This window comes from Oryctolagus cuniculus, chromosome 6 (genome assembly GCF_051225735.1).
Source record: "Oryctolagus cuniculus isolate XC-2025 breed Fujian yellow rabbit chromosome 6, ASM5122573v1, whole genome shotgun sequence".
NCBI classification, from domain to species: Eukaryota; Metazoa; Chordata; class Mammalia; order Lagomorpha; family Leporidae; genus Oryctolagus; species Oryctolagus cuniculus.
The window spans coordinates 160,436,317-160,459,489 of NC_142872.1; the positions used below are offsets into that span (position 1 = coordinate 160,436,317).

The window sequence follows — 23,173 nt, forward strand, 5'->3', positions numbered from 1 at the left end:
GCCCTAGGGAACTGAGCCCCAGAGAGGGGCGCGGGGAACATCGAGAGAGGTCTCACCTGCTTCACAACAGTCACGGTCCCCGGCGCCATGGCAACCACAGAGGCCACGGCATCGTGGGTCTCCGTGCCCAACTCGATGATCTGCTGGAGGATGTTCACCGCTGTGGGGTCCAGTCGGTCACCTGGCAAGGGAGGAAGCAGCAAACAGGAGACCATGAAGGCGACCGGCGGCAACAGTGGCCCCTCTGCTCCCCGAGGACCCTGGGCTCTGGGTACCAATCGCTCGTTTTGACAGCAGAGGTCACAAGCACAGCGTTTCACAGCTCCGAAAGCATCTTCTACAAGCCTGTCTCACAGGGAGGCGATGGCATGAGGACGGCATCCCCACTGTGCAGCTGACTCAAGCACAGAGAGCTGCCCGGGCCACTGGGTCAATTCCATGCCAACACCAGAGCTCAAGCCTGTGTTCCGTCCTGAACCCCAGCTTAGTGGCACAGGACAGCCCCATAAAGCCCCAGCTGCAGAGCCAGTTTCTCCTGAGCACGGGGCAGCTGGTCAGTGAAATCCTGCCGAGTAAAGGACAGGGGTCCCAGGGAGACCAACTGAGAATGTCCTCATTGTCTGCCTGGGGGCTTCAGAACCCCACACCTAGTCAAACTCGACGCTCTATTTCAACCATCCCAGAGCCTGGAGCCCACACCATCAGGGCGGCTCCTCAGTACGTCCTGCCCCGTCTGGAGTCCTCCTGAGCGCACCTGACCCTGGTTATTAATTTCCTAAAAGGAGAGTATGGTTGATTTCCACGTTAGCAGAAGATCAGCAAGTGTTGCCAGTGTCTGCATCCTCATGGCAGCCCGATACAGGCCATGCTCCAGTGAGTCCATCAGTGACATCAGGTGTTCTATGCCGAAGGCAGGCACACCGCGTGGCTGAGGCAGGACTGGCAAATACAAGAGCACCTCAGGAAGTCTGCAGACAAATGGGACTAAATGCTAAACGTATTTGGATGCCTCCCCCCAAAAAATCAAAGCCATGTATACAAGGAGCATCTTTAAAAATTTTGTGAAAAAGGCACATTATGAAAAGACAGTGCATGGGTTGCAAACCTTCTATTGTAATTCTATCCTCCATGAACCCTATAAAGTATCATTGCATTCATAAGGTGTCACCCCAGACCCCCACTCACACTCCCCTCAGAGGAGGTGATGCAGGTGTACCTATGGCCAACTACTCTGAACACCAGACTAAAACACTTGCCTGGAAGACTTACTGAGGTGAGGCTTTGAGTCCTTAGCACTCACTCCCTCAGTGACCATTTATACCAGGCCCCCACTGTCAGCCCGTAGCTCTGATGCCTTGTAGGAGTACAAAGACCTAACGCTACCTCTGCCCCTTCTCCTCCAGGGTTCACAGACTCCTGAGACAGCCTTGGAAGCAAAGCAGCACAGCACCTGGTGAGTCGCCATCGGGCAAGTATGGGGACAGTGCTGAAGAGGCCGATGGGTTTCTGTAGACAACAGAATCGGAGTCCTGAAGAGGAGGGTGAGGCAGGCTGAGAACAAACTGAGGGGCAGGGACCAGACCACGTGCCAGGTAGCCGTGGAGCAGTTGGGTCACAAGTGCAGCCATGCTGAGACCTGCACCCCAGCCCAGGACTGGGGAGGCAGGAGACAGGGGAGCCTGGGCAGTCCGGGGCCAGAGCCAGTGGGCCTGGCCTAATCAGCAAAAGCTTGAACTGAACTCTAAGAGGGTGGGGGGATACTGGAGTGCCTTCAGAACGAGTGTGTAGAGTGTGTGTGTGTGTGTGTGTGTGAGCATGTGTGTGTGCACATGTGGGAAGAAGCAGGCCCAGTATATTGGTCTCAGCCACCCACTGCCACTGCATGCCCAACCCCTAGGCATTCCGAGTGAGACCCCTGGAGTACGGGGCCATGAGGACGGGTGGAGAGGGGCAGTGCTCAAATGAGAAGTCAGGGACTGAGAGTCCAGGGCTAGCTCCCACACCCACGGGCAGCGACCCGCCAGTCCTCTATAAGGAAAAGCCACTTTTGGCAGCTGTGGCACGAGAAGAGTTAGATCTGCTGTGCTGACCAGTGGTTCTGAGAACTGAATGTCCTAAGATGTGGGGAAATCTCATATGCTGGTCAGAAAGCTCTTTTCTAGAACGTTCCAAGAGGCAGAGACCTCGGGTGGCTGCCAACAGGACTGCATGTGCCGTGTGGATGCTGGGTCAGAGATTCTGAGTAGCTCAGCCGCTGGGCCTCTCGCATTTGCAGACTCATTCATTCCCCGTGCCCAGTGAAGACCCAATCTGAGGGGCCAAGCAAGACGGGGCACGCTCTCACCGCTCTCAGAGGTGTATCTCAGGTCCTGGAGCGCGGCCACCGCTGCCTGCGTCCCCTGCACGTCCTCTTCGGCCTCTGTGATGTGGAGATACTGGGTGGAGGGCTCCTCAGGTGTGTCTGTTGCTGGCTGGATAAAAACATAAGATCTAAAAGGACCATCTAACAGATCAACCTATTACACAGAAACTGGGGATAACAGTGCAGAGAGACAAAATAAATGCCGGAAGCAAGCAATGCTTTGCTACATCTTTTACTTGGCATTCCCAAGAAATCAGTCACTCCAAGGAACACACCTTCTCCTTGCAGGTAAGTACCTGGAGGGCTTTAAAGTTAGCTTTGGTGGAAATCTTGTGCTACACATCCTTGCAGGAGTAGACAGGGGATCTCCTTGTACGTGCTCTTTGACGCACATACATCTCCTCCCACTCCTCCCACTGGCACCACTGCCACCTCTAATCTGCCCCTGACCCGGGGCCTCGTGCCATGGCTGACAGAGAGAGGGCACTGCAACAGAGCAGCCATGGTGGGAAGGAGCGTGTGGGTAACCACACAGCACACACAAGCACAGGCCCTGCATCCCGGGAGAGGACAGTGAATCTTAGCTTTGCATGCCATTCATATTTGTATAGGAAATATGTGATCGACAAAACTATAAGAAATGCATTTTTGCAAAATCAGGAGTTTGTGAAGGTGGGAGCAGCTGCAGTGACATTCACAGGTACCGCCTTGACTCAAGGGGAACAGCGGTGGGACAGGACTTTCTCAGAAGTAGGTACTGGTAACTGGCACTCCTGGAAGGGCTGAGGGTGCAGAAGAAACTCCACGGCAGGAAGCATAAACGGCACCAGTGGAGACGCAGTTTATAGGAACCAGCGTCACTCCTCCAGCACGTATCAAGCACTGATGGGGAGCTGGCGTGGAGTTCAGGGCAGCGTGCAATTATTCTTTCGCAGCCAAATGGCCAAGTTCATTAAGGCATTTCCAGCCTGACATGTAACAGACACCCAATAAATACAGGATGAGTGTGTAATTTAACCAAAAGAACATTTCCCTGTAAGTACCGCTGAGCAGTGTGTCAGCCAGCACGGGATCCAAGCCATGCATCAGCCCGTGAAAGGGCTTTCTTTCATTCTGGTGGATCGGGGTCACAGTCACTCTCGGGAAGGACGGTGCTCTCTGCCAGGCAGTCCGGAGAGCCAGGTGGCAGCCCCACCCCTACAACTGGCAGCGTGGAACTCACTGCTAACCGCCAGCGCCCAGGGTCCTGGCTGCTCCACTGTCTCACTTCGGGCCTCAGGTCCATGGCTTTGTGCTGATACTTCTGCTGGGTTTGCAGCTCTGCTGCAGGTGTGGCAATGTGCTCGAAGTGAGGCTTCAGAGGACAGCAACCTGACTGTGCGTGTCTACGGAACACCAGCCGACCCAGATGGACGGGATCTTACATCAGGAGTTGGCATTCCAGTGTCTAGGAATTCTTGCAGCAGGAGCTACAAACACCAGGGACTGTTTTTCCAGATGGAGGTGTGAAGCCGCCATCAACATCAACAATCATCGCAGCAACTGCAGCTTCCAAGGACTCACTGGGGGCCGCTTCCAGCCTCAGCACCGCACGGTTCTGTCAACCCCTTCAACCTCTCGGGTACTCGCATCTGTCAGCCTCCGGTATGCACGAGAATACCAAGGCCACAGAGCTGACACGATGGCGCAAGGTCTAACTGTTCATAGGTGACATTAGGGACACGTGGCTATTTATTTTGTTCTATGAGTTATAATCCAATACTATCAATATTTGTTACTCCACTTGTTCCTGGCCTTGGCCACTGAGAATTCCTTTTAGGTTGTTTCTCTGTCCTGATACACACGTCCTCCTGCCTTTTTGCTTTCCCCTCCCTGCTTATCTATAGATCTATCTTCCATTATCTGTCTAATTTTCTCTCCCTCTACCTGCCTTCCATAGCCCTGCCTATCTCGCTACCTTCCATGTACTCTACCTTCTGTGTATCTTGCTGATGCCCCCAACGCGATGGGCAAGGGTGCTGAGATGCTGGGCACCCTTGCCTTGTTTCTGACTTCCACCGGAAACCCTCGAGTGTTTCCCGGTGAAGGAGACACTGGCCTCTGGCTTGAGACAGGGGCGTTTTTCCAGGATCTATCCATCACACTCTGCTCTATGGACTGCTTTGAGTCAGTGAAGACCGAGTTTTGTCAGGCGGCTCTTCTGCGTCTGTGAGGCTCATCATTTCACTTCCCTCCCTCATTTCTGTGCGAGTGAGGGATTGCACTAGCACACGGCCTCTGACTAAACCACCCTTCCCCTGCGGCCCACATCATGAGGCAGCATTTTCTTTTCATGAGCTGGGGGGTTTGTTAACGAGCCCTCACGTTTGGCAACTGGGTGCTCTGTAAGTCCTTAGATCAACTGGGGGGGGGGGCACTTTGACCCCAGGGAATGGTGAACATGGAAGGTGGAGGCGTCCCTGCTTGTCACAGTGGGGGTCAAGGGTAGGGCTGATGCTGTTACTATACAGCGGGAGGTGTCCAGAAAGGCAGCCAACCCCCCTGGAAGACCCAGGGCAGCTCTCTCCAACCACGAAGTATTCAGGCCAAAACCTCAGCGGCACTGAGTCTGAGAAACCCTGGCTCAGGGAACTGCAGTCCACGGTCGTGACACTCGGCATTTAAGAGAGACGGTGATTGGCTCTCACAACACACAGGGATCCTCAGCCAGGAGACTCACTGCAGTCCTAATGGAGAATGCAGCAGCCCAAGCCTTCAGCAGAGGGACAGGCGGAGCCAGAAAGTGCGGTGGGAGGACAGAAGACCCCCTGCCTTCTCTTCTTCTTTCAGATGCGGGTAACAAGGAAAAGTGAGACCCATACACTCACAAGGCAGGCTGCTCTCAATCCAGGATGAGAACCACATGTGTGGCCCAGACCTCACCCCACTGGATCCTCAGACACGAGACTCGGTGGGAAAGGAGTCAGAGGAATCTCTCCCAGAAAACCCAGGCCTTGGGCTTGCTTGGTTTGCCACTGGTGCTTAGAAACGTCAAGATCAACACCGCACTTTGAAACGTTACCTCCCACTTGGGGTCTCCGTCAATCTCCACCACCTTCAGCCCATGCTTGTTCTTCAAGTGCCGGTTGAACTCCCACTTGGTGCCATATACAAAGCTGCACACAGGACACTTCAAACCACCTGCAAGCACAGACAGAGGTCAGATCTAGGAAACGGGGGTTCTGTCTCTGGCACCATCCTTCACTGCCAGCTCCCTGAGTCCTGCAGCAGGACAGCAGCCGCATCTGTTTTCAGAGCACAGACTCAAGTTTAATGTGCCTTTTTCATTTACTGGACAAACATTTGCAGAGAGCCAAATAAGTGCTTGATATTTTAAATGTCACTGAGAAATAGGACGTGTAGCATAACTCCCTTGGCCAAGCAGATACGCGGTTCAAATCATCCTTTTATGCTTTATTCGTAAATAACAAATTAATTGAGAAACCAAGAAAAATAAAAAATAACTGAAGGTCAGTGGCTGTTTTTCCTCAATCTCCTTTGTCCTAAACTACGAAGGGCAGGAGCCCCGCTCTCAGTCACCTGCTCCCTGGTTTAAATCACACGAATGTCCCAGTGTAGAACAAACACAGAAGCTGCTCACATCCTGACTTGTCACTATTTACTGAGCTGATCAAATTTTTCATAAGTTCTGGGAAGTGCTTAGATGCTTAGATGAAGAGAATATAAAACTCCAGGTTAAAAAAAAAATTTAAAGGATAAAGAAACGAACAAAACCTGGAGAACTGCACGGAAGACCATCTTCCTAACACGGAATCAGAAGCAGGAATGGAACGGGAGGCTCTTTGGACAAGGAGGGCCTTCTGAACCAAGCTCCGGCCCGGGAAGCTAACCACGGCCCTGGCACCATACCACTGTCCTACTGGGCAGGCTCGGGCTGTGCCCTGGCCCCACAAGGCCTCTGCCCTAACTGGGTGTGGGCAGGAAGCATCTTCACCAAAGGCCCTGTTGCAGTTATCCGGAGCCCTGAGGCTGCCCAAGGTCAGCGGCCACTGCACCTGGTGCTCCTGGGCCTTCCTGCCCTACGCCTGATTCCACTCTGGGTTTCCTCCGCTATCTCAGGACTCGCAGGCAACACTAGGCCCAACAGGGACCTGACCACAGAGAGCTTGCTCCTCCCCATTCCACCTTGAACTGTTCTCTGCCAGGCTCTCTCAAGTCGGGGCTGCTTACATTCAAGAACAGAGCTCCAGGAGGCGAAGAAGCCGGGCCAGGGCGGCAAAGCCCCCCCCCCCCCCAAATGGGAGCATCTCCCAGGTCTGCTCCTCCGGCCCACAATGCCACATGTGAAACCCTCCACTCAAAGTCCACAGTATTAGCTGATTTTTTAAAAATTTTTTGAAGACGTATTTATTTATTTGAAAGGCAGAGTTACGGAGAGAGAGAAGGAGACAGAGAGAGAAAGATCTTCTATCCACTGGTTCACTCCCCAAGTGTCCACAATGGCTGGGACTGGGCCAGGCCAAAGCCAGGAGCCAGGAGCTTCCTCCGGATCTCCCACATGGGTAGCAGGGCCCCAAACACCTGAGCCATCCTCTGTCACTTTCCCAGGAGCATAAGCAGGGAGCAGGATCAGAAGCGGAGCAGCCAGGACTCAAACCGGTACCCACTTGGGATGCTAACACTGCAGGCCATGGCTTTAACCTGCTGCACCACAGCACCGGCCCCTATTAGTTGATTTTAATGCACTAACCTGATGGTATTTTGTGCCCTTCTACCTCACTAGCCTTCCCTACCCCTACATGATTTATGAAGTCTTATTCATTCAGCTGAGTATTACCCCCATGCCTGGGGATGCACTCTGTCCCACTCTGATACCTGCCAGCACTCTGGTCTCTCTTACTTTCACTATGTTTCTTCTGTTTCTTGAGAATTTCCAGTTGGCACCATCCGCTGCTTGTCCCCAGTCCTCCCCTTGTATCTCTGCCTCCCTCTCCAAAAGGCCTACACTGCAGAGCCCAAACTCTCAAACTTCTACTGGCAAACCTCTCCACATCCACGACCACTTCTCTTTCTCTTTGACTGGCATGGGGAACCCACAGCCCACAGTCAACCCAGCTGCCCTGATCCCAGGATGCGGAGGCAAATCACAAAACTGTGACGTGTTTTCACTGCCCTGTGTCCAACCTCAAGGATTTCCCAGGCCACTCCCTCCAATTATGCAGAAGTCCTGGCCACTCTCCGTCCCATCCCACGAAACATTATCCTCAACTTCCTCTTTCAGTCACAACACGAGCTCCTATCTCCTTCTGCATGATGAGAACAAAGGGAAGAACCCCCTTCCTCAAGTCTTTCACCACCAAACGCCCTGCATCTGCACCCATCCTGGCCCGGGCTGAGCCCGTCTGTGGGTGAGGCTCTGCTCTGCCTTCAGAGACCACCCCTTCCCCCCTCTGCAGCTTCGAGTCTCAGCCCTGTTCCACCACAGCCTTTTACAGCTTAATGGAGAAACTGTGCAAGAGTTTCAAAAATGTTTGCACTAAAATAAACTCAGCTTTCAATTTCATTTTTCCATGTTCTTTTTGAAGTACTCTCATGGCTTTTTCCCAAATGAAATTTGTGCACAATGTAATCTACTAAGACATTATCAAGATAATGCACTAATATAGAGGAAATACAAGAAATCCTGGTAAACTAATACAAATTTTAAACTGAATGCTTAGACGCCCCACCCCAGTTCCTAAACTCTGCCCAGGCACAAGCCCCACTGCACAGAGGCTCGCTCGCTCTCCAGGCTGGGCCCTGGTGCTCTGCTGCACCCCAGGGCTGACTCCTGTTCTCAGCCCAGCTCATGGCCCCAAGGCGGAGTGCCCAGACTCCTTCCCAGGCTCCTCCCTCCTACCCACCTCAAACATGAAGGGGGATGTTCTGCAGCCCTGAGCCCCAGGGGCTCGTGACACCTGGACACTAACCATAAGCTGATGGCTGTCCTGTGCGTAACTCCAGCCCAGATTCCTGCCCTGAACTCCAGCTGAGACGCCCGTCCAGCAGGGACCTCGTGCAGAAGCACCCGTCCCCAGGGCCTCCCACTGCACTCCCAGTCCAGGCCACTGTCACCTTCTGCATACACACAGATGGGCACAAGCAGCTCCTCACCAGCCTCTGGCAGCCACCACCTGTTTCTCACTGTCCGTCTCCCTGCCACTCAGCACGCAGAGTGGTCTCATGAAAGGACAAAGCAGGGCCCGGCCGTGCAGGTGGGAAACCCTCCGATGGTCTTCCGTCACACCCAGCATGACATCCTGACTCCTCTCCATGGCCTGGCAGCCCCCACAGCCTCACCCCTGCCTTCCGCCCTGGCCCTGCCCACTCCACTGCCAGCCTTGTTCTCATTTTCTGGGTCTTCTGCACTGCTCAAGCCAAGTGCCTTCTCAGGACACCTTCCGGGCCTCCTGCTTGGGAGCCCTTCCTCCAAGGTCACCATCTGCCCTTCCCTTCCTCCTGAGGGTCCCAGCCTGTCTGCAAAGATTGTCCGTGACACTCCTGGCTGAGGCCAGCCCCAAGCACCCAGAGCCGTCGCCACACCCCAGCAGGTTTGCCTGCTGTAGCTCAGTCACCCCCTGCAGCTGGAATCGCGCTACTTCTCCCTCCTTAGGCGTCGGTAGCGTATCTCCCCTTCCACAGCATCCCCTCAGGAAGGCAGGGGCTCGAGAGGCCGCCTCCTGTTTACTGCTGCTGAGCTCCTGTACCGGCACCTGGGAGGCCCCCACCACCGCCCCGGCACTCGGCAAATCCTCCTCTCTCTTGAGGTCCTTTTGCAGCCACACCCGCTCTCCTGCACTTGCTCCTTTCCTCTACGCTCATCATTACCCTCAGCCAGGGAGCACGCTCAGACCCCGCTCCCCTGCCCAGGTACAGCGGGATCTCCCCCTTCCCTTCAGAGACTGGATTCTGTGAGGGCCCCACTTCCAGCGAGGCAGGAGAAAGCTGTGTCCCAGGCTCTCCTGAGATGGGCAGCAAGGCTGGGTGGCAAAAGGAGGAGGTCTATTTCCTTCCTTCCTTCCTTCTTTCCTTTCTTCTTTCCTCCCTCCCTCCCTCCCTCTCTCTCTCTCTCTCTCTCTCTCTCTCGCTGGGTGACAAAAGGAGGAGGTCTATTTCCTCCCTCCCTCCCTCCGTCTCTCTCTCTCTCTCTCTTTCTTTCTTTCTTACAGGTAGAGTTATAGACAGTAAGAGAGAGAGAGAGAGAGAGAAAGGTCTTCCTTCCGTTGGTTTACTCCCCAAATGGCCGCTACAGCTGGTGCTGCGCTGATCTGAAGCCAGGAGCCAGGTGCTTCCTCCTGGTCTCCCATGTGGGTGCAGGAGCCCAAGCACTTGGGCCATCCTCCACTGTCCTCCCGGGCCACAGTAGAAAGCTGGACTGGAAGAGGAGCAACCGGGATTAGAACCTGGTGCCCATATGGGATGCCGGTGCCGCAAGGTGGAGGATTAACCAAGTGAGCCATGGCACTGGCCCCAGAGGGTCTATTTTCACTAAACAGACTTCTGAATCCTGCAAATTTTATTGCATGGAAATGTAATTACTGTATTAAAAATGACTTCATCAAAGATTATAAATCTAAATGAGAAACGTAACAGGAATTTGTCACCCCCTTGCCTCTCTTCGTTACTTAGGGAAGCGGTTCCCAACAGGAGTGGCTGTATTCTCTGGAAGGGACATCTGGCGATGTCTGTGACACTTTCCATTGTCACTACCATCACCTAGTGGACAGAGGCCAGGGGACTGCCACGCACTTTACAGAGACCAGGACAGTCCCCAGCAAAGAAGGAGCTGGCCCAGAATGTCCGAGTGCTTTCCCTGCAGGTGCTGCTTTGGCTGGGTGCTTCCTGCACCCATTCCATCTCCTGGCACCGCACGTGTCCAGATAAAATCACTTCACTCACTCATTAATCCAACGAGCACTCTCCAAAAAACCAGGAGCCATGACAACATCCACCAATGACAGCATCATCGCATGTCCTCCACTCACAGGGCAGTCTCACGTGCCAGAGAGCTCACACACAGGCAGGCGTGCTTTCCTACAAAGCCCGCCAACGACTCTAACACAGAGGCTCAGGATAGTGAAGTCACCTTTCTGAGGCCGCCCTGCAAAACCAATAACTGAATCCACATCTGTCTAACTCGGGGCCCTTAACCCCAGACACTGCAGCTGCCCACTGTGACAGCACTTATCCCCAACATCTCTTCTTTCCAGAATCCTGGGAGACCACCCATTCCTGGTTCTTTATAAGCATCTGACTCCATCTCCTGCACAGGCTCCTCATCCTATGCTTGAAGCCCTAGAGCGTCACTAGTACTCCTGGTACATCCAGGGATGTGCAGAAGTATCCCATCTCTCCACCACACATGTGACCTGAACAAGTTACTGAGATGTTTATCCTCAGGCAGGGGACAGCTGAGCTGATCCCTGAGCGTCTGGGGCTGCCACTTTGGGTGCAGATGATGGAGGCACTAGGGAGAAGTACTGGGATTCTGACATGGAGCTTGTCTTGATAAGACTCGGGCAGATCTCATGGGATGCATCACACAACGGAATTATCTCCCAGGCACAGTCACGACGTGCTGCATCTCCTGATCTGACCATGTCAGTGAAAGGCACACAGAAGGTCATTCTACAACCAGCGGTCCTCATCTACCACTGGAGGTGGCAACGATTCTCCAGTAAAAAACGGAAGCCGACCTGAGGGCAACAGCGCATCCCCTTGCTCTTATGGCCACTGTGTGAGAAAGCCCAGTGCAGCAACAGAAAGAGAAGGCTGAGGTGGGGGTGGCTCCTGCCACGGGTCAAAAACCTGGCAGTAGACACTGAATTCTTACTTCTCTCTCTTCTAAGGTGAAAGGCTGAAGCTTGCAGCCGTATGCAGCAGGCGTCCTAATGGCCAGGACATGTGTCACCACGTGGTCTTCCATGGGAGAGATGCCACTCAGTTAAGGAGATGGGGAGATTACTCTGGGTCGTGTGAGCCCATGTCATTTCTACAGAAAACAGCTCAAACAGACGCTTGTTTTCTGAAACTCAGACATGCTGCACTTCTTTTCTGGGAAAAACCAAATGGGTTCGTTCTTTCTTACCCAGAGAATAATAACCTCTGCTTTCACCTTTTTTTGGTTATTACTTATAAACCACCTAAAATTATGTCCATCTCTGAAAACCTTCAAGGAGTGAGGTCCTCTGCTTTTTCTTCTGGCTACACCAATGCTGCTTTTTCCCAGAGATGTGATACATGAAAATGTGCAAACGAAACTACCCAAGGTTAAACTTGGGCTTGAAAATGAAATTAAAGATTCCTTCTGGGGTACTCTTTAATGGAAACCAATTTAGGGAGGAAAACATCCTCATATTATGTTTAAATTAAACTTAATATGATAGTGCCCTCGCATTAATTAAAACTTCAACCTTTGCCACACTGACTTTAATTAAAGAACAACAAATGGAAATGTGTAATCTGGACCGAATGTATAACCATGCCAGTTAATTGACATCAAAGCTGAGAGAAATTAATTTCTACTTCAATTCATTAGCGTCTCAGGCAACACACAGTAAAGTCAATGAAGGATGTGGCAAGTCCACTTGTGACCTTGGTATTGAGTGCACACCGTGGAAAGGGCAGTCCCCCAAACTGTGGGTTCCTCCCAAGGATGATCAACCAGACAGGAGCGTGGAATTCCAGGGGCAAATCAGTCAGGGCATCCTTTGCTCTTTGTGGAATGCAATATACTCTGGAGGAGATCAGGCATTGAAATATTTGCATTCCTTTGTGGTGCCCGACATTACTGAAAATTCAATTTTGTGTTCAATCATAGAGCTCCTGGAAGGGCAGGCAGGGAATGCTGGCAGGTGGCACAGACTCAGTCCAAGACTTGAACCTGGTGCCGGCTGCCATGGCCCAAAGCTGCCTGCTGAACTCTCAGGTCTTAGTCCTCTCTTCCGAGGTGAAATGGCTGCAGCTCACAGCCTTAGGCATTAGGCGTCCTAATGGCCGGGACATGCGACACCACGCGGTCTCCCCTGGGGAAATGCCCCTCGTATGTGGTCTCCCCTGGGGGAGAGATGCCCTCGTATGTGGTCTCCCCTGGGGGAGATGCCCCTCGTACGTGGTCTCCCCTGGGGGAGAGATGCCCTCGTACGTGGTCTCTCCTGGGGGAGATGCCCCTCGTATGTGGTCTCCCTTGGGGGAGATGCCCCTCGTACATGGTCTCCCCTGGGGGAGATGTTCCTCGTACGTGGTCTCCCCTGGGGGAGATGCCCCTCGTACGTGGTCTCCCCTGGGGGAGATGCCCCTCATACGTGGTCTCCCCTGGGAGAGATGCCACTTGGTTAAGGATCTGGACATGCGGAGGTCATTCTGGATCATGTGAGGCCAAGGTAACCACAAAGGTCCTTATCCGGAGGGAGGCAGGAGAGCCAGGCCCAGTGATGCACCATGAGATGAAGGGGAGAAGTGGCCGCAAGCCAAGGCCTATGGAAGCCAGCAACGCCAGCAACGCCTCTCCCCCAGCGTCTGCTGGGAACGTGAGCGTCTTCTGCGCTCCTGACTTTCAGAACCATACAAAGAAAAGTGTGTGCTAATTCGAGCCACCACCAAATCCGTGCTCACACTCCCTGGCAGCTAGAACAAACCCATACAGGCACTAAAGGAAAGGGGAACAAAAGCAATTTAGTTATTCAGGGAAAGTAGATACAGATTAATTTCATTTTATGAGATTAACTCCTTAAGTCCCATGTTTTTCAATCCTGTGAATATTTCCATAATGTAATATTTATGTCAAAGTTACCATAAGTGCTATATTTATCATTCAATTTAAGACTTCAGAGGTGCCCTACATATAGGACAAAGGGACACAGGGGGTTCACAAGTGCAATATGGATTAGGACTGTCGACTTCCTACCTCCTACAGTCCTGTAATTCAGTGCCTGCCCTGGGCCCAGTCAGAGCCCAGCTCAGAACTAGGAACTACTTCAGGGGTGGGAGTCAGGTAGAAAGCCTGTGCAGCCATGGAGGTAGAGGGTTCCTGACGACATGGCCACCATTAGATCTGTCCTGGCAATGGGCCCTGGATGTCTGTACCCTGTCTCAAAAGCCTGCCCTTCCTTCTCCCATGGGATCCTCAAGGGAACATACAACAGAAGGAACAAAGTATGCTATCACTAGCCAGGCTGACATCCCAAACCCAGCGAGGAACACTTGGTAAGCAGAGCTTACGTAAGTAAGGTCTTCCCCATGCCCTTTCTCCCCCAACACACTCCCCCAAATCTCGGGGTCTGTGGCTCTCCGGATAACCATGGGAAAGGCTGGTGAGAGAGAAAGGCCTCCCAGGTGGCCTTGGGGACAAAGAAACGAGAGAAAGTAGACAGCCCTCATGTGTGTGTCTTGTCGACATACTACTGAACATACAGCCACCAGCAGATACAACACATCTCACGCTAGAAAGGAACCACGCCTCTTCCAGGGCATGCAGGGGCTAGCAGGTGTGCGCATGGCAAAGCACCATATCATGAGTCACGATGCTGAATCTAACTTGGCCACTCATTCATTTTGTGGTTGGGGCTCAGTCATTTCCCCTCTCTTTGTCTTATACCAGAATGCCAATATCACAGGGCCATTGTAAGAAACAAATAAAATAAGAATGAATAACATCATATCACTGGAACCATCTATGAATAACTTATTGAATCTGAACCCTAACCAAAACAATTTCAAAATAACAATGTCTAAAAATCAAATACATGACTTTTGAGTTAACTGATTTTTGGATTTTCTGCTATGCTATCTTCCCTGAATCTGGTGTGCAAATCCAAGATACGAATACACACCAAGATACATATGTGCACGTATTCACATTCTGCTAACCAGTCATTTAAAACAGAGATTCTTGCCAGGTACCCAAAGCTAAGACTCCCCTGATATGTCTTCTCTCCTGCATCTTGTATTACCCCGACTGCTCTTCAGAACTGGGGGCCCTGGAGAAGGCTCAGCCCAAAGCACCAAGGCACAGCTGGAAAGGATGCATGTTTCCTGCCATGGCGTCAGAGCGCACAGCTTTGGAAGCAGACCTGAGCCCTGTCCCCAGGCTAGGCACTGACAACAATTGCTTCCTCTGACATCTAAGCCCACTGTTGGGCACACGATAGGACCCTAAGAGCTACTCATGGAAAAACGGAATGAAGAGACAAGTCTATTTTTGTGCAAAAAATTTGTGAAAGCCACACATGCAAGGGGTCTTCCCGAAGTTCACAGGAAGCAAATATTATGGGAAGAGGCGGAGCCAAGATGGCGGAATAGTGAGGGCGCGCACTGATAGTCCGGGAAAATTTAGTTTAATAAAAGGGGAGTTACGGTAGCCGCAGAAAAAAAGAACCAGGGAAAAATTGCACGGGAATCATGAATCGGAGGACCTACTGGGAGAACAAGGTCGCCCACCGCGCGGAAGCCAAGTCCCGGGACCGAGCCGCAGAAGCCCCAGGGTCAGCACGCCAGTGCTCCAAGGGGAGTGCACGCCACACAGACAACAGCGGGGAGACTTGGGACGCTCAGGGCTCCGAGTCCACACATCGGCACTGGAAGGGGAGGTGAGCTCAATAACCCGAGACATTGGTGGGGAAACGGGGGTCAGAATCTAGAGGGGGGCCGGAAAGTGCAGCAAACTCACTACCGGAAAGAAGGAAAAAAAAGCTTCGGGTTTCTCTTCCCCCTAACCTTGCAAAGGTTACAAGGCTGCAAGGCTTGAAGAGACAAAGAACAGGCCTCCTCTCTGGATTTACATATCAATGGGGGAGAGCTAAGGAACTGAGTCACTACAATTCAGTAGCCTAGGCAACCCAGTGGGAGTCCAGAGGAGCCAAAGACTGGAAGCTAAATACCATCAATTCTGCACAGCCATGCCCTGCGGTGTTACTTACCCCCTGAATAAATAAAATAAATAAATAAATAAAAAGAGAGAGATTTACCACGCATAACCTGAGGGTGTCACCTTTGCACACCCTTAACCAGGAAGAACCAGGCAGAGCTCTCAGGCCGCACCCATCTCAAGCCTCCAAGGCTCCTCCTCCAACAGCAGGCAGTCCACTTAACACGGACACAGTAAAAAAAAAAAAAAAAAAAAAAAAAAAAAAAAAAAAAAAAAAAAAAAAAAAAAAAAACGCACAGTGACGCAAGAAGAATTAACTATGCCGAGTAACAAACAAAGAAATAGAGGGAGCAAGATCAACGATGACACTATGATGCCTCCAAATAAGCAAAACACCCCAAGCCAAGAGTATGAAGATGATGAGATAGAAGAAATGCAAGATACGGATTTCAAAAAATTTATGATAAGAACATTTAGAAGTTTTCAAAAGCAAATCCTTGAACTACAGAAATCCTTAATGGGCAAGATTGAAAATCTCTCTCGTGAAAACGAAATTTTAAGGAAGAGTCAAAATGAAACTCAGAAACTAGTAGAACAGGAAAGTGTGATAGTGAAGAGAAATCAAAATGAAATGAAGAGCTCAATAGATCAAATGACAAACACATTAGAAAGCCTTAAAAACAGAATGGGTGAAGCAGAAGAGAGAATATCGGACTTAGAAGATAGAGCACAGGAAAACATACAGTCAAACCAAAGAAAAGAAGAGGAAATTAGAAACCTAAAAAATATTGTTGGGAATCTACAGGATACTATTAAAAAAACCAACATTCGAGTTCTAGGAGTTCCTGAAGGCATGGAGAGAGAGAAAGGATTGGAAGGCCTTTTTAGTGAGATACTAGCAGAGAACTTTCCAGGTTTGGAGAAGGACAGAGATATCCTAGTACAGGAAGCTCATAGAACCCCCAATAAACATGACCAAAAGAGATCCTCACCACGACACGTGGTAATTAAACTTACCACAGTGAAACATAAAGAAAAGATCCTAAAATGTGCAAGAGAGAAACGTCAGATTACTCTCAGAGGATCTCCAATCAGACTCACAGCTGACTTCTCATCAGAAACCCTACAAGCTAGGAGGGAATGGCGAGACATAGCACAGGTGCTAAGAGAGAAAAATTGCCAGCCCAGAATATTATATCCTGCCAAGCTCTCATTTGTGAATGAAGGTGAAATAAAGACCTTTCATAGCAAACAGAAATTGAAAGACTTTGTGGCCACTCGTCCGGCCCTGCAAAAGATACTTAAAGATGTGCTACACTCAGAAACACAGAAACACGGCCATCAATATGAAAGAAGGGAAAGGAAGAACACCTACCAGTAAAAGAGCATGGGAAGCTCAAAGCATATACTAGAAAATATTTCCGGGAAAATGGCAGGGCAAAGTCACTTCGTATCAATAGTCACATTGAACATTAATGGTCTGAATTCTTCAGTTAAAAGACACCGTTTGGCTAACTGGCTCACAGAACACAACCCAACTATTTGTTGCCTACAAGAAACACATCTCTCTAACAAAGAGGCATGCAGACTGAAAGTGAAAGGTTGGAAAAAGATATTCCATGCCAACAGAAACCAAAAAAAAGCAGGTGTAGCCATATTAATATCAGACAAAATAAACTTTAATACAAAAACTGTTAAGAGAGACAAAGAGGGACACTATATAATGATTAAGGGTTCAATTCAACAGGAAGATGTAACTATTATAAATGTATATGCACCTAATTACAGGGCACCGGTCTATTTAAAAGATATGCTAAGGGACTTAAAGGGAGATTTAGATTCCAATACAATAGTACTGGGGGACTTCAATACTCCACTCTCAGAAATAGACAGATCATCCGGACAGAAGATCAACAAGGAAACAGCAGATTTAATTGACACTATTGCCCAAATGGATCTAACAGATATCTACAGAACTTTCAACCCTACATCTACAGACTTCACATTCTTCTCAGCAGCGCATGGAACCTTCTCTAGGATTGATCACATACTAGGCCATAAAGCAAGTCTCAGCAAATTTAAAAGAATTAGAATCATACCATGCAGCTTCTCAGACCACAGCGGGATGAAGCTGGAAATTAGCAAATCAGGAAACCCCAGAAAGTATGCAAACACATGGAGACTGAACAACATGCTCCTGAATGAACACTGGGTCATTCAAGAAATCAAAAGAGAAATCAAAAACTTTCTGGAAGTAAATGAAGACAACAACATAACATATCAAAACTTATGGGATACAGCAAAAGCAGTATTCAGAGGCAAATTTATAGCAATAGGTGCCTATATCAAGAAATTGGAAAGGTACCAAATAAATGAGCTTTCAGCGCACCTCAAGGACCTAGAAAAACTGCAGCAAACCAAACCCAAATCTAGTAGGAGAAGAGAAATAATTAAAACCAGAGAAGAAATTAACAGGATTGAATCCAAAAAAACATTACAAAAAATCAGCCAAGCGAGAAGCTGGTTTTTTGAAAAAATAAACAAAATTGACACCCCATTGGCCCAACTAACTAAAAAAAGAAGAGAAAAGACCCAAATCAATAAAATCAGAGATGAAAAAGGAAACGTAACAACAGACACCACAGAAATAAAAAGAATCATCAGAAATTACTACAAGGACCTGTATGCCAGCAAACAGGAAAACCTATCAGAAATGGATAGATTCCTGGACACATGCAATCTACCAAAATTGAACCATGAAGACATCGAAAACCTAAATAGACCCATAACTGAAACAGAAATTGAAACAGTAATAAAGGCCCTCCCAACAAAGAAAAGCCCAGGACCAGATGGATTCACTGCTGAATTCTACCAGACATTTAAAGAAGAACTAATCCCATTTCTTCTCAAACTATTCAGAACAATCGAAGAAGAGGGAATCCTCCCAAATTCTTTCTATGAAGCCAGCATCACCTTAATCCCTAAGCCAGAGAAAGATGCAGCACTGAAAGAAAATTACAGACCAATATCCCTGATGAACATAGATGCAAAAATCCTCAATAAAATTCTGGCCAATAGAATACAACAACACATCAGGAAAATCATCCACCCAGACCAAGTGGGATTCATCCCTGGTATGCAGGGATGGTTCAACATTCGCAAATCAATCAATGTGATTCACCACATTAACAGACTGCAGAAGAAAAACCATATGATTATCTCAATTGATGCAGAGAAAGCATTTGATAAAATTCAACACCCTTTCATGATGAAAACTCTAAGCAAATTGGGTATAGAAGGAACATTCCTCAATATAATCAAAGCAATTTATAAAAAACCCACAGCCAGCATCCTATTGAATGGGGAAAAGTTGGAAGCATTTCCACTGAAATCTGGCACCAGGCAGGGATGCCCACTCTCACCACTGCTATTTAACATAGTTCTGGAAGTTTTAGCCAGAGCCATCAGACAAGAAAAAGAAATCAAAGGAATACAAATCAAGAAGGAAGAAGTCAAACTATCCCTCTTTGCAGACGATATGATTCTGTACTTAGAGGATCCAAAGAACTCTACTAAGAGACTATTGGAACTCATAGAGGAGTTTGGCAAAGTGGCAGGATATAAAATCAATGCACAAAAATCAACAGCCTTTGTATACACAAGCAATGCCATGACTGAGAAAGAACTGCTAAGATCAATCCCATTCACAATAGCTACAAAAACAATCAAATACCTTGGAATAAACTTAACCAAGGACGTTAAAGATCTCTACGATGAAAATTACAAAACCTTAAAGAAAGAAATAGAAGAGGATACCAAGAAATGGAAAAATCTTCCATGCTCATGGATTGGAAGAATCAACATCATCAAAATGTCCATTCTCCCAAAAGCAATTTATAGATTCAATGCAATCCCAATCAAGATACCAAAGACATTCTTCGCAGATCTAGAAAAAATGATGCTGAAATTCATATGGAGGCACAAGAGACCTCGAATAGCTAAAGCAATCTTGTACAACAAAAACAAAGCCGGAGGCATCACAATACCAGACTTCAGGACATACTACAGGGCAGTTGTAATCAAAACAGCATGGTACTGGTACAGAAACAGATGGATAGACCAATGGAACAGAATTGAAACACCAGAAATCAATCCAAACATCTACAGCCAACTTATATTTGATCAAGGATCTAAAACTAATTCCTGGAGCAAGGACAGTCTATTCAATAAATGGTGCTGGGAAAACTGGATTTCCACGTGCAGAAGCATGAAGCAAGACCCCTACCTTACACCTTACACAAAAATCCACTCAACGTGGATTAAAGACCTAAATCTACGTCCTGACACCATGAAGTTATTAGAGAACATTGGAGAAACCCTTCAAGATATTGGCACAGGCAAAGAATTTCTGGAAAAGACCCGGGAGGCACAGACAGTCAAAGCCAAAATCAACTATTGGGATTGCATCAAATTGAGAAGTTTCTGTACTGCAAAAGAAACAGTCAGGAGAGTGAAGAGACAACCGACAGAATGGGAAAAAATATTTGCAAACTATGCAACAGATAAAGGGTTAATAACCAGAATCTACAAAGAGATCAAGAAACTCCACAAAAACAAAACCAACAACCCACTTAAGAGATGGGCCAAGGACTTCAATAGACATTTTTCAAAAGAGGAAATCCAAATGGCCAACAGGCACATGAAAAAATGTTCAAGGTCACTAGCAATCAGGGAAATGCAAATCAAAAGCACAATGAGGTTTCACCTCACCCCGGTTAGAATGGCTCACATACAGAAATCTACCAACAACAGATGCTGGCGAGGATGTGGGGAAAAAGGGACACTAACCCACTGTTGGTGGGAATGCAAACTGGTCAAGCCACTATGGAAATCAGTCTGGAGATTCCTCAGAAACCTGAATATAACCCTACCGTTCGACCCAGCCATCCCACTCCTTGGAATTTACCCAAAGGAGTTTAAATTGATAAACAAAAAAGCGGTCTGCACCCTAATGTTTATTGCAGCACAATTCACAATAGCCAAGACCTGGAACCAACCTAAATGCCCATCAACGGTAGACTGGATAAAGAAATTATGGGATATGTATTCTTTAGAGTACTATACCGCAGTAAGAAACAATGAAATCCAGTCATTTGCAACAAAATGGAGGAATCTAGAACACATCATGCTGAGTGAAGTAAGCCAGTCCCAAAGGGACAAATACCATATGTTCTCCCTGATCGGTGACAACTGACTGAACACCAAAGGGGAAACCTCCTGAAGTGAAGTGGACACTATGAGAAATGGTGACTTGATCAGCATAGCCCTGACTGCTGATGGACAACTTAATACATTATCCCTGATAGTATTTTTTTTTTTGTCTGTTCTACTTGATATGACTGGTTTAATTCTGTAATTATCACACAGTTATTCTTGAGTGTTGAAAATTAACTGAAATGTGATCCCTGTTGAACGTAAGAGTGGGAATAAGAGAGGGAAGAGATGTGTAATTTGGGACATGCTTGGGCTGACTTGCCCCAATTGGTAGAGTTGGAAACATACCAGGGGATTCCAATTCAATCCCATCAAGGTGGCATGTGCCAATGCCATCTCGCTATTCCAGGTGATCAATTTCAGTTCACAATTGATCATAATGAAAGGACTGAGAGTCAAGGGGAGCACATGGGCAAGTCTAGTATCTGCTGACACCAACCGATAGAATGGATAAAGGGGAGAGTGGTCCAGCATGGGAAGTGAGATGCTCAGCAGACTCATAGAATGGCGGATGTCCTAAATAGCACTCTGGCCTCAGAATCAGCCCTGAAGGCACTCGGATCTGGCTGAAAAGCCCATGAGAGTATTTCAGGCATGGAAAGCCAAGACACTCTGGCAAAAAGATCTCTGTGAGTGAGATCCCAGTGGAAAGAACAGGTCTTCAAAGAGGGAGGTGCCTTTCTCTGAAGGGAGGAGAGAACCTCCACTTTGACTATGACCGTGTCTAAACAAGATAAGAGTCGGAGAACTCAGGGGGCTTCCATAGCCTTGGAAACTCATAACTGGTGCATAGGGAGATTACTGATGCCATAAACAGGAGTGTCAATTTGTGAAGTCAACAACAGGAGTCACTGTGCACTTACTCCTCATGTAGGATCTCTGTCCTTAACGTGCTGTACACTGAGGCTTAATGCTATAACGAGTACTCAAACAGTATATTTCACTTTGTGTTTCTATGGGGGTTCAAACGATTGAAATCTTTACTTAATGTACACTAAACTGATCTTCTGTAAAAAAAAAAAAAAATTATCAATTCCCAACTTGACTCTCACTGGGATTAAACATGACAATAGGTCTGATCTGATTTCATCATCATTTAAAAAAAATCATCTATTATTTTTCACTTTATGTTTCTGTGTGGGAGCAAACTGTTGAAATACTTACTTAAGGTATGCTAGGCTGATCTTCTGTATATTAAGATAATCGAAAATGAATCTTGACGTGAATGGAGGGGGAGAGGGAGTGGGAAGGGGGGGGTTGTGGGTGGGAGGGACGGTACGGGGGGGGAAGCCATTGTAACACATGAGTCGTACTTTGGAAATTTATATTCATTAAATAAAAGATAAAAAAAAATATTTAAACATTGAAAAAAAAAATATTATGGGAAAAAACTAAGCCAGGCGGGGGGTGGGGGTGGGTGGGAGGAATAAAACATCTACACAGTGCTCAATACAAGAACAGGTGCACCCCGCAGGGACCCAGGTGACAGGGGCCTGGCAATGTCAGCCCATACCTTTCAGGACCAGAGAATCTCTGGGGCTGGCTTGACCTGCTCACAGCCCAATGCACACCTGTGTTCCATGTCCTCCACGGCAGCTTCAAGTTGGCCACAGCGGGAGTATCTGCTCCACAGTGACAGGCACAGGCTGCCAATCAGGCCCCTCTCCTTGCCTCTGGAAGAGCTGGTGGGGAGAGGTCTGAGCAGCTGCTGCCGTCGCCAGCGAGATTCTAGAGTGCGGCAAGAAGCGGCCAAACTCCGTGGACAAGCCCACGCACCGTCCCTCTGCAAGCACCCAGGACAGCAGGTCTCATCTAGAATTTTCCTGGCTCCTGTGAGGTCTTTTCCTCATCTCCCCGACAGCGCTGAGCCCCGACACCCTGGCCAGAGTCCCTGGGGCATGGGGGCAAAGAGATCTTTCCAGCACTGACAGTGTCACGTGCGCCACGGTGTGACTGGCTTAGACCCCATCAATAACGCAGCAGAAGGGTGGGAATTTGCTTCCATGTCCTCTACTCTTTCGGGTTGGATCGGCAGAAAACAAATGTTTCCTGTGGCGGAGGGACAGGCGTGGGATCTGATTGATGACACTATCATCGCGCTGCTTCCACGCTTTCATCATTGCTTTGTGAAAGACTGTGCTGAGCTTGAACTCCTCCCTGCCCTGTGTTTTCCATTCGCTTTCTAAGATTCTGGAATCGACTGGCATTCCCTGGCAGAGCTTTGTTGCCGCAGGGCTGTTCTGGGCTTCTCTCACATTTGTATTCACCTGCCTCCCTACGCTCTTCCACGGACATGTTCAGGAAGGAGACACCTGTGTGTCTCTTGGCCCTTGAGAGTTATTGGCTGCACAGGCAGGAGGACAGCCTCTGCATGCTGGTTGGGTACAAACACACTGCAGAGGGGCTGCTATTGTGGCGTAGGGGGTTAAGCTGCTGCCTGCAAGCATCCCATATGGGCACCGGTTCAAGTCCCAGCTGCTCCACTTCCAATCCAGCTTCTTGCTAATGTGAATGGGAAAGCTGCAGAAGATGACCCAAGAGCCTGGGGCCCAGAACCCACGTGGGAGACCCGGATGAAGTTCCTGGCTCCCTATGCCATTGCAGCCATTTGAGGGATGAATCAGCAGATGTAA

General features: G+C 48.8%; 1 protein-coding gene across 3 annotated transcripts in view; it reads right to left on the bottom strand.

Moving 5' to 3' along the window:
* ZFAT (zinc finger and AT-hook domain containing) overlaps positions 1-23,173 on the bottom strand; it is a 205,569-nt gene that overhangs the window by 21,987 nt on the left and 160,409 nt on the right. For 2 of the 3 annotated variants that reach the window (XM_070075863.2, XM_070075861.2), the window contains exons 13-15: positions 5,424-5,542; positions 2,345-2,471; positions 57-181 (exon numbers count right to left, since the gene is read on the bottom strand). In XM_070075863.2, the coding sequence (XP_069931964.2) occupies positions 57-181; positions 2,345-2,471; positions 5,424-5,542 (371 nt within the window). Of the gene's footprint in view, positions 1-56; positions 182-2,344; positions 2,472-5,423; positions 5,543-23,173 lie in introns of those variants that run through there. The other variant, XR_016236025.1, reaches the window with a different exon arrangement.